Below are 12044 nucleotides of genomic sequence, written 5' to 3'. Positions count from 1 at the left end.
TCGAGAGGGAGCGAAGGAAAGAGAGAGGACAAGGAGCAGGAAGCTCCTCTGTTTTATAGGACAGGAAGTGGGGGGAGTGTGCTAACCATGACCTGGAGTGTGGCCCACCCCTGGGTAGGGGCCAAGACCTCTAGGGTCAGGTTCAAGGTTACTCCCCGTGGAGTGTTAACCCTATACACAGGGTCTGATGTTTACATTCCATACTTCGCTGCAGGAGAAAGCTTCCCAAGGAGATCTTGCGGCGTGGGACATGGGGCAGGGTCCTGGCAGAGCAGTGGCACATGCAGGAGGCCAGCATGGTGTGCCAGCAGCTGCGGTGCGGAGAGGCAGAGGCAGCCTACACCCTGCCAAAGGCTGAGAGAGGGCAGGGCCCCGTGGGGCTGCGAGGGGTGCGGTGTGCAGGGCAAGAAGCCAGCCTGCAGCTCTGCAACACCTCCCTGCCCCAGAGCCTGCTGTCAGCAGGCATTGCAGAGGATGTGGGGGTCGCTTGCAGTGGTGAGTGGCACTGCCAGGGCCCCCAGGCTGTGTGCTGGCTGGGCAGCAGCCCCTGACAGCAGCTGGGGCTTCTTCCTGCTGCAGGCAGCCGGCAGGTGCGGCTGGCAGAGGGCCGCGGGCGCTGCGAGGGCAGAGTGGAGATCTACTCGCAGGGCAGCTGGGGCAGCGTCTGCGATGACAGCTGGGACCTGGCCGATGCCAGCGTCGTTTGCCAGCAGCTGGGCTGTGGAGGGACGCTGCAGGCGGTTGGCTCCGCTGGCTTCGGGGCAGGCTCTGGGCACATCTGGCTGGATGGGGTCAACTGCTCCGGGGCCGAAGCTGCTCTCTGGGAGTGCCCAGCAGGGCCCTGGGGGCAGCACGACTGCGGGCACAAGGAGGACGCCGGAGTCATCTGCTCAGGTGTGTGCTGGGAGCTGTGCTGGGAGCACAGTGCCTGGGCAGGCTGGGAAGGGGCAGAGCAATGGACAAGGCTCTTCCTGCTGCCTCTGTGCGCCTGCCCAAGCCAAGCCAGAGGATGCCACTGCACTCAGGTGTCCCCTCAGTGCCATTGGGTAACCTGATGAGATCAGCTGTCCTCAAGGCTCAGCAGGGAGTGCAGGGCTGCCTGTTCTTCAGGGTCCTTTCCCTGCCTGTCATTTCAAGGGGGTCATGTCGGGAGTGACTTTGTCTGGCTGAGGGCCTGGGAGGTGCAGGAGTGTTCCTGCTCTCACAGCCCCAGACCAGCCTGATCTCATCTGTGTCCTTTCCTCCCAGAGTTCGTGGCCCTGAGGCTGGAGAACAGCAGCAACTGCTCCGGGCGCCTGCAAGTGTTCTACAATGGCACCTGGGGCAATGTCTGCTCCAACTCAATGACTCCCAGAACTGTCTCACTGGCATGCAAGGAGCTGGGCTGTGGGGACAGAGGGGACCTGGATACAAACCTGCCCTCTGCTAGGGTGTCTGCTGCTGCCTGGCTGGATCGAGTGCAGTGTGGGGAGAGAAACAGCTCCTTCTGGCAGTGTCCCTCTGCTCCCTGGCACCTGCACCCTTGTGAAGACCTGAGAGATGAAACCCACATCATCTGCCATGGTAATTCTGAGCTAGATGGGCACCAGCATGCCCCCCACATCCTGCTCCCAGCTGGCTCCAACCAAGCACAAAGACAGGGCCCAGATGGATCCTGTACCTGCCATACCTCATATCAAAAGGGAGATTGCAGCTTTCAGACCCCCACATCTTCCCCAGCAGGCCCTGTCTTTGTGCTGCAATGAGTGAGGCTGAGATGTCTCCAGTGAAGGTCTAATTAGAGACCAGGAGGTTTGAAGGAAAGCCATGGGCAGCTTCCCAATGCTTTCTGGCAATCAGTGTCCACACTGCTGTATGCCCCAATGAGTGACACAGGTTTAGTCACTGCCATGAGGGAAAAGGCAGGGGGAGACAGAAGCAGAGCTCAGCCTCACTCTCAGCTGCACCCCCCCTGTCCAGCAGCCCTTCCACTGCAGCATTTCCTTCTGCAGGGAAACGACCAGAAGTGTCTGCAGATCTCTCGGCCCCATGCCCAGACTCCAGGAGCTGCACAGGTAGCTGCTCCTCTGCACACCCCTGTCAGCCGGCAGGGCTCTGCCTGCTCTCCTGCTGCCCTGGCAGGGCTCTGCCTTCTCCAGCCAGGGAGAAGATTCGTGCCGTGGGAGGGCAGCACAGGTGCTCAGGCAGAGTGGAGGTCTGGCTGCACGGCTCCTGGGGCACGGTGTGCGACGACTCCTGGGACAGGCAGGATGCCCAGGTGGCATGCAGGCAGCTGGGCTGTGGCCCTGTGCTGTCTGCCCCGGGGGAGGCTGCCTTTGGGGAGGGGACAGGCCCCATCTGGCTGGAGCAGGTGGAGTGCCAGGGCACAGAGCCATCTCTGCAGGAGTGCTGGGCCCGGCCTGGGGACAGCGGTGTCTGCCGGCACAAGGAGGATGCTGCTGTGAGCTGCTCAGGTGAGTGAGGGGCAGGGAGCCCTCTCTGGGCTAGGGGCAAGGAGCTGGGAAAGCATTTTCCCCGTTGGGTGCCTTCATGGCCCCAGAGAGAGCAAGGCCATGGCAGCCTGGTGCCAAGTGGGCAGCAGCTGCTGCCTGGCTGGATGTTCTCCAGCCTCTGTGAGCAGAGCCCTGCAGCCCCCGGGCAGTTCCTGCACTGCCTGTGCCATCTGAGCACAAGCTGGAGCAGGGCCTTGGGCTCTGTTCTGGGCATCCTGAGCAGCCCCACAGGAGGGGCAGTTCTGTTGGCATGTGTCAGGGCTGTTCCCACCTGCACACAGTGTGTCAGAGAGGAGGCTCCCTGCTCCCTGCACAAGCACCCTCTCAGCCCAGCTCTCCTCCTCCTCCCCTGCAGATGCACCCAGCACAGAAGCACCAACCCCCCGAGCAGGTAACCTCTCCTCCCTGCCAGGGCTGCATCTGCCCAGGGCCAGGCTCTGACCCACAGCAGGAGGGAATTGGCTCCTTTCTGGGGGGTGAAATCTCCAAAGATGGCATTGGGGCAGTGGTGTGGGGCTGCACAGGGCTGTCTCTTCCCCTCTGGGGTGAGAGCTTTTCCTTTGCTCACCCCTGCAGTTGTCTGCACTCATTGTAGTGGGTTAAACACTGGGGTGTGCTGGCCACACATTGTCCTTGGCCTGCTGCTGCCCTTGCTCTGCTGCTGCCCATGCAGGTGCCCCTGGGGGCCGTCGGACCAGCAGCAGCAGTGTCTCAGTGCCTGTCATCATCTGCATCGTCCTGGGAGCCCTTCTCTGCCTGCTCCTGGCCCTCCTGGCTGGACAAGTGCAAAGTGCCAGGGCTGGGTGCAGAGGTTGGTGCTTCCCCCGTGGTGCCAGGGCAAGATGCCTCCTGAAAGGCCAAGGGTGCTGTGGTGTGGCACTGAGTGCATGGGCAGTGCTAGGGACCAGTGTGCATGGTGCTGGCTGCCCAGGTGCTTGTGCAGATCCCTGGAGCAGAGAGGGGGCAGCAGCAGCAGGATGTAAAGGTGGGAGCTTGGCCCAGCACACCTGATTCAGGAGCCAGAGGGGCACAAGGGCTGTGCCTGGGGAGAATGTGCAAGGCTGTTGCTGCCTCAGGTCACCTCCTTGGGGACACTGCCATCATTGAGGAAGTGCCAGTGGTGGCAGAACCCCACAATAGGTCTCTGCTGTGAGGACAGCTCTGAGCTTCCTCTGGGGAACAGGGCTGGAGGAGCAGAGTGGGGTCCTGAGCCTGCCTGCCTGTACCTCTGCTAGCCCTGGCTCTGTCCCCAGCTTCCCAGACCACTTGGGAGCCTGTCCCTGAGGCTGTGTACGAGGACATTGGATCCAGCCCTTCGTGGGAGAAGCAGGAGAGGTTCAGTGACTCAGGTGGGTCTGTGTCCATCATGGGGGACACATCTCCAGGGCTCTTTACCATACCCCTCTCCTAGGGTTGGCCCTTGTATCCCCCTGGACCCTAGTCCTTACAGCTGAAGGGCTGCCAGGACACTAGGAAGTGGAGCCAGGGGCTGCACCTGGGTGAGAAGTTTCCCCCTCATCATTCCTGCCTGTTCTCACCAGGGACAAGCTCTGTCTGCCTGCCCCTGCACCCCAGGTGGCACCCAAGGGTTAAGGCAAGAGGCTGTCCCAGAGCAGTTGCAGAGCCCTTCTGAGACAGGATTTGTCCTGGGGCAGCACAGTGAGCCCTGAGCACTTCTCCTCACTCAGCCCTGGCTCAGTGGCTCCCACATTGCCAGCACTGCCCACAAGCCAGGTCCCCAGAGTGCACACTGATGCCTATTGCACCTTCTCCAGGCTCCTGTTTAGAGGGATCCATGGGTCAGCTGCAGCCCAAGCCTTGTGACAGAGAGGAGGAGGATGGCCTGGAGTCAACAGCAGGTAACGGGGGCAGGGAGGGGTTGGTGTCTGCTCCCTGCAGGCAGGTGAAGAGCAGTGGTGTCACTGAGTGTCATCACAGGTGCTGGGCAGGACATGGGCAGGGCTGCCTTCTGGTGCTGCCAACACCAATGTCTGAGCTCCACAACTCTGCACTTCCTCCTCTCCACTCCTAAGCAGGATCTGTCTTTTGACTGTCACCAGCACCTTTCTCCTCCCAGATGTCTCTGTCCTGGCTGGAGATGACCCAGTGGATGACTATGATGATGCCAGGGAGATTTCTGACCCTGCACAGGTTCTTGTGTTTGGGCAGGGAGCCAGGGAAATGCCCAGGGGGCCAGAGGAAGGATTAGGACCCAGAGATACACCTGGAGGTGAGAAGTAAGAGATTACTGCTGGTTCCTGGGGAGCCATTCCTGGAACCAGGAGAATCACCATCAGGCTGAGAGCCCATGGGGAAACCTGCCCCAGGTTTTCTCCTTGGCATCAGGGTGTGAGAGAGCTGAATGTCTCAGAAGTGCAAGGAGGAAGGGAGAGAATTAATGCCCAGAGGAGAAGGGGCACCTCTGGGCCAATGCCCAGTTGCTGTCTGGCTGCTTGCAGGGGCAGATCTGCATTCACAGAGCAGTGCTGAGGGCCCTGGAGCTGGGCCAGATACCTGCACCCTGTCCCCTCAGAGCACAGACTATGAGGATGCTGAAGAGCTTCCTGCTGCACATCCCCCTGAGGGCACAGGGGGCAACAGCGCAGATCAGGCCACAAGGCTCCCTGAGCCCTCAGCCAGCTGAGCCCATCCCTGCCACTGGGCTGGCTGCAGCTGTGAGGGAGGAGAGCTCTGTGCAGCTGGGACAGACACAGGCACCAGGAACTGGCTCTGGCTCCCAGCAGAGGCAGCAGGGCAATTCTTCTGCTTTTCCCCCCAACTCTGAACCCTCCACACTGGTTCTGAATAAAAGCTTTGAAGATTGCCCCAGAGCTGCTGCTGTCTGCCTGGGGGTGGGTGCCTGCCTGAGATGCCTGGGAGCAGCAGAGCACAAAGACATGGTGGTGGGGAAGGGACATGTGTGGGGACAGCAGGCTCAGGGTCAGGCTGCAGGGCCACGAGAGCCCCTGGTCCCCAGGCACTGTTCCTGCTGGCAGAGACATTTCCATCCTGCCTGTCACAGGTGCCAGCAGCAAAGGTTCTCTGTGATGCTCCCCAGGGGGTGCTGTGCTTGGGAGTGGGTCTGGAAGAGGGAATGGAGGGCGTGGCAAAAGCTGTCTGGGTGAGGATGATCCTGGAGACAAGGCAGAATCACAGAACCACAAAACCTTAGAGGTGGAAGGGACCTCAAAAGCTCATCCAGTCCAAGCCCTGCATCAGAGCAGGATCACCTGGAGTAGGTCACACAGGAGCACATTCAGGAGGGTTTTGAATGTCTCAGAGAAACAGACTCCACAAGATCTCTGAGGAGCCTGCTCCACTCTTTTGTTGCCCTCACAGTGAAAAACATTTTCCTCCTGTTACTGTGGAACCTCCTCTGCTGCAGCTTGAGCCATTGGACCTTGTCCTGTGCTTGGACATCACTGACTAGAATCTGGCTCCATCCTCCTGACACTGCCATGCACATAGAAGCATGACTGAGGGCACCTCTCAGTCTCCTCCTCTCCGAGCTAAACAGAGCCAGCTCCCTCAGCCTGTCCTCAGCAGGGAGAGCTTCACTGCCTTAATGATCTCTGGATGGCTGAGCCCAGAGAATGGTGGTGAATGGTGCCACATCCAGCTGGCAGCTGTCACTAGCAGTGTCCCTCAGGGATCAGTGCTGGGCCCCATCCTCTTTAACATCTTCATAGATGATCTGGATGAGGGCATGGAGTCAGTCATCAGCAAGTTTGCAGATGACACCAAGCTGGGAGCAGATATGACTGAGTTGGAGGGCAGAAGGGCTCTGCAGCGGGACCTTGACCGCCTGGACAGATGGGCAGAGTCCAAGGGGATGGCGTTCAATAGCTTGAAGTGCAGGGTGCTGCACTTTGGCCACAACAACCCCATGCAGAGATACAGGCTGGGGTGAGAGTGGCTGGAGAGCAGCCAGACAGAGAGGGATCTGGGGGTGCTGATTGATACCCACCTGAACATGAGCCAGCAGTGTGCCCAGGTGGCCAAGAGAGCCAGTGGCATCCTGGCCTGCATCAGGAATGGTGTGGTCAGCAGGAGCAGGGAGGTCATTCTGCCCCTGTACTCTGCACTGGTTAGACCACACCTTGAGTCCTGTGTTCAGTTCTGGGCCCCCCAGTTTAGGAAGGACATTGAGATGCTTGAGCGTGCCCAGAGAAGGGCAACGAGGCTGAAGAGAGGCCTCGAGCACAAGCCCTACGAGGAGAGGCTGAGGGAGATGGGATGGATTAGCCTGGAGAAGAGGAGGCTCAGGGGAGACCTTATTGCTGTCTACAACTACCTGAGGGGTGGTTGTGGCCAGGAGGAGGTTGCTCTCTTCTCTCAGGTGGCCAGCACCAGAACAAGAGGACACACCCTCAGGCTGTGCCAGGGGAGATTTAGGCTTGAGGTGAGGAGAAAGTTCTTCACTGAGAGAGTCATTGGACACTGGAATGGGCTGCCCGGGGAGGTGATGGAGTCGCCGTCCCTGGAGCTGTTCAAGGCAGGACTGGACGTGGCACTTGGTGCCATGGTCTAGCCTTGAGCTCTGTGGTAAAGGGTTGGACTTGTTGGTCTATGAGGTCTCTTCCAACCTTGATGATACTGTGATGGTGTGATCTTTGTGGCTCTGCACTGGACTCTTCCAAGCAGTTCCCTTTGGTTCTCCCTAAACTGAGGGTCCAAGCACTGGGCACAATATTCCGGATGTGGTCTCAGCAGGGCAGAGAAGAGAAAACCTCTCTCAAACTCTAACCTTAGCCCTTCTATTCCACCCCAGGATGCCATTAGCCTTCTTGTCCACATGGGCACATTGCTGGCTGATGGTTGGCAGTCTCTGGCATCCATTTGCTCCTGCCAGTGCTGGCCTCCAGTCTTGGCACTGATGGGAGAGGAGGGCTGACGCTTTTTCCCTGATGCCCCTCCTGCCCAGCTTCCCAGGACTGCTGTGCCCTTCAGAGCAGCTCTGGCTGTGTGGGGACATGCCAGAGCTCTGCAGCTCCCTGCGGCAGGTCCTGGGTAGAGCTGGGAATCAGCTGAGTTTGTCTGGAAACCTGAGATGAGCACTGAGCTTCTCAGAGTGAGCAGGGAGTGTGTGGGCTCACAGCACTGCACTCATAGTACAGAGCAAGGACTTGCTGGAGAGACATCAGGTGAGGAAGGTGCAGCAGAGAAGATTGGTGTGGTGCTTTGCCACAGGCCAGTTACCATTGGTAATAGGGTAACAAGAGATGGGGAGAAGGCTTAACATAAGCAAGTTCCAGTTTATGACACCTAAGCATGGGTTTAGATACTTTCTATCAGAAGGCTGCATAGGAGGATTACAAATCATGTTAAACCCTGATTGGTTATGTACATCTAGGTTAGGACTACGTTAGGGTTACACAGCAATTGCTAGGACATATCAGCTACGTATTTCTTACCTTCCAACAAGGCACAAGAACTTCTCTTAGCAAAGCTGTGTTACCTTAGTCCTTCAGAGCATTAATCAACTTAATCCTAAGGAGGCAGTTATGGTGTCTAAGTAAGAAAACAGGCACCAAATGGTACCAGGCTGTGAAGGCCATAAAACAATTAGACTGGAGGCCTCTTGTTTTACAAACCACATTTAACAAGGCCAAATGCAGGATTCTGCACTTTGGCCACAACAACCCCAAGCAGCGCTACAGGCTGGGGACAGAGTGGCTGAGAGCAGCCAGGGAGAAAGGGAGCTGGGGGTACTGATAGATAGTAGCTGAAGATGAGGCAGCAGTGTGCCCAGGTGGGCAAGAGAGCCAATGGCATTCTGGCCTGCATCAGGAAGAATGTGGCCAGTAGGACGAGGGAGGTTATTCTTGCCCTGTGCTCAGCACTGCTCAGACCACACCTTGAGTGCTGTGTCCAGTTCTGGGTCCCTCAGTTCAGGAAAGATGTTGAGATGCTGGAATGTGTCCAGAGAAGGGCAACGAAGTTGGTGAAGGGCCTGGAACACAAAGCCTATGAGGAGAGGCTGAGGGAGCTGGGGTTGTTTAGCCTGGAGAAGAGGAGGCTCAGGGGTGACCTCACTGCTGTCTACAACTACCTGAAGGGACATTGTAGCCAGGTGGGGGGTGGCCTCTTCTCTCAGGCAAGCAGCAATAGAACAAGGAGACACAGTCTCAAGTTGTGGTGGGGGAAGTCTAGGCTGGATGTTGTTAGGAAGTTGTTGGCAGAGAGAGTGATTGGCATTGGAATGGGCTGCCCAGGGAGGTGGTGGAGGCACCGTCCCTGGAGGTCTTCAGGAAAAGCCTGGATGAGGCACTTAGTGCCTGGTCTGGTTGACTGGCTAGGGCTGGGTGCTAGGTTGGCCTGGATGAGCTTGGAGGTCTCTTCCAATCTGGTTGATTCAATGGTTCTATGATTCTTTCAGAGACACTTTCACCCAGCTCAGCAGCCTGCTTTCAAGCCCATGGCTTGTGCTTCAGTCTACCAAATTCAGACATCCCTATAAAATCACTGTATGTAACATAACTGTACCAAACATCTCCCCCTCTCTGTTGAACAAAGAGAAATTCAGCAGTGGAATGTTCTATCATTTTCTGAATACATTGCAATCATAGAATCATAGAATCAAGCAGGTTGGAAGAGACCTCCAAGCTCATCCAGGCCAACCTAGCACCCAGCCCTAGCCAGTCAACCAGACCATGGAAATAAGCATGAAAAAAAAAGAAACAATAAAACAAAGAGAGCAAAAGCATAGACTAATGTTTTTGCAGTGCTCTGCAAACCTACCAGGCATGTTGAAAAGGGATTTTCTGAGGATGCTGTGGCTAAACGAAGAGAACTCTGTCCTGTTACATTAGCAAGGGTAACCCAAACATTGGTTTTGTGCAAAGAAGAAAGTAAAGGGAGAAGAAAAGTTTCTTTTGCACACAAAGAGAAGAAATATTATAGAATACAATTTTCTTCTCTGAGTAACATCTGTCCAGAGGCTGTACTGGAAACATGGTGCTCATGTTTATCATTTCATGTCCTCTGCTAGCAAGAAATTCTCCAACATTTCCCTCTCTTTCTGTTGAGCAACTCGTGCTGGGAAGTGTCCTTGGGCCCATCTTGGGACTTAAGATACCAGGCGCTGGGGAGCAACTCTGTATAGGGTTAACACTCCAGGGGGAGTAACCCTGAACCTGACCCTAGGGGTCTTGACCCTCCCCAGGGGTGGGTCACACCACCAGGTGATGGTTAGCCCACTCCCCCCCCCACTTCCTGTCCTATAAAAGGAGGGGGACTTCCTGTTCCTCTCTCTCTTTCTCTCTGCACATCTCTCCCTTCATAGCACCAGACCACGTGGCAGACACGAGGCAGACAAAGTCACCATCACACAGCTTGGGTTGGATTTAGACATTTTGTATTTTGCTATTTTTTCCCTTCCCTATCCTTTGGAAACCTCCCTACCTCAGATACCCTTCTAAGTTATTGTTAAACTTTTCTTTTTAACTTCCAAATTGAGTGAGATTGATTTGTTTGGGTGTGTTTACCTTTCTCTCTATATATATATAACCCCTTCCTTTGGGAAAGAAGGGGGAAGAGGGGAGGGCACTCTACAAATTGTTGTTGGTTCTATCAAATTCTGGGAATTTAAATTAGAACCCAAGCCAACCCCACACATGCAGCTGCAGGGCATGGAGTGCCAGCTGCACGTGGGCAGAGTTAGCCAGCCCCAGAGGCTGACCCTCAGATTGTTATGGTTAAGTCACCCTATCCATGCCTCACCTGTAACCCTGTACCCTCTATATGTAACCAGTCTTAGCTGTGCACACCTCTTGCAGGAAAGCATCTAAGGCTCTGTAACACCAGAACTAAACAGACTATGACCATCTGACCATATTGGTGAACCCAGAGTCATTTTACCCAGGTGCTCCACTGGCAGGTCATAGGTTTTGATCAGGCTTAATCTAGGTATTTTCATGTGTTTCCAACAATCCCCACTCACAGGTAAAGATGGGAAACAACTGTTTTGTTAGCAGTGCTTAAAGTGCTCTACTTGTTGTCTTTTTGCAAATGGCCCTTGCAGGAAGATAGGAAGCACTGCCTGCTGCAGGGGGGGTTTCGCTATGCCTCCCTTATTAGGGGGAGGTGAGAAATTTGTTGCAGAATGGCTAAAGGAAAATGGACATGACTTAGAGGTGGGCAAGCAGGATGAGTATATGGAACTAAATTAAGGCTGTGCTAGGCCACACTGAAACAAAGGCCACATTGAAGAAACAAAGACATATTGAATAAACAAAGGCAGCATTTAATATAGCTAGCTAGGGAGGCGCTGTCCTTGATGAGTCGGCGGACAGCTCAAGCAGAGCAGGATACAGCTAACTCTGAATAAGATAAGAAGTAGTTTGCTGCTTGCAGCTGCACGTAGCAAGTAGGTGCACCATGCAAATGGGGTATTTAGAGATTCAGCCATTTAGCTTCTTACCTGTATGCATATATTATCTGTAACACATATAAGCGCGCGGCTACTAAATAAAGTTGTCACTCGCTTTTGATCCACATTGGACTGTGCAGTGTCCTTGCACAGTGAGTTCAGCCCTTCTCCGCGAGATCTGCCTCACCGCAGATTGGTGCCCGAAACAGGGACCCCGATTTGGGGGACCCTAGGAGACACGGAGGAGGACAGGCCGGCGGAGCGGGCCGTCGGAGGAGAGCGACGCCCGCTAGCAGGACGAAGCTAGGACGGGGTGGCGGACCAATTAGGGGGGCCCGAGGCTGACGACAAGACGGGCAGCCTTCGTCGCTGCAAGGGGGGCAAGCGGGACGCCGCGGCATGGATAAAGAGGTAGCCCTTTCCTTGCTATCTTGCTTCTTAGAAAAGCGCAAAGTGAATTTTAATACCAAGTATTTGCCAGGACTTTGTGCATATGGCTGTGCTAAGGGTTTTTTTAAAACCCCTGAGTCATATTTTGATGAAGCAGAATGGAGGGCGTTAGGCAGTGAACTGTGGGATGCAGTAATAGACGGGGATCCAGCAGCTAAGAAGCTTCAAGTGCCTTGGCAAGAGACTGTTAATGCTATAAAAAGGTATAAAATGGAGAAGGATGTGGCGGCGGTGGCTACCACTAAACTCTCCGGCGAGAAGCAAGATGGGGGACAAAAGGCATCCTCTGTGTTTAATGCTCTCGCACCTGGAGCGCCAGGGCTCGGTCTTCCCGTCGTAGTCAGTCCCACAGCCACTGATGCACAGCGGCGCTTGGAAAAGACCAGTACGGGACGCTCTTGGTCTATAAAGTTTCCCAAGTTCTCCTCATCTCCGGCAACAGCATCAAAGATTTCTCAGTTTTAAAAGTTTCTCAGCACTCCTGCAGCCGTGTGTACCAACTTTGCCTGGTGACCTGCCCACAGGACTCTGCTAAGCACCTGACAATACAGACACCCCACCCCCCCACCCCCCCCCCCCCCGTCTCTACCGACAGTAACACAGGAAAAAGAGAAAAAAAACACCAGAGAGACAGAGGGATGATCAACAGAGAAGAAAAAGAAGTAGAAGCAACGGAGACAGTAAGGGATGGGGACTGAGAGACCGGACGGCTCAGACGAGCTATACGAGCC

General features: G+C 55.5%; 1 protein-coding gene across 1 annotated transcript in view; it reads right to left on the bottom strand.

The window, feature by feature from the left end:
• The window catches only part of LOC135192796 (deleted in malignant brain tumors 1 protein-like), a 157323-nt gene that overhangs the window by 106789 nt on the left and 38490 nt on the right, over nt 1–12044 (bottom strand). The window contains 1 exon segment of the mRNA XM_064176179.1: nt 2390–2415. Within this exon segment, the coding sequence (XP_064032249.1) occupies nt 2390–2415 (26 nt within the window).

The sequence above is a fragment of the Pogoniulus pusillus genome, chromosome 44 (genome assembly GCF_015220805.1).
Source record: "Pogoniulus pusillus isolate bPogPus1 chromosome 44, bPogPus1.pri, whole genome shotgun sequence".
NCBI classification, from domain to species: Eukaryota; Metazoa; Chordata; class Aves; order Piciformes; family Lybiidae; genus Pogoniulus; species Pogoniulus pusillus.
The sequence above is the reverse complement of the archived record's forward strand: the minus strand, read 5'-3'. Positions and strand labels throughout refer to the sequence as shown.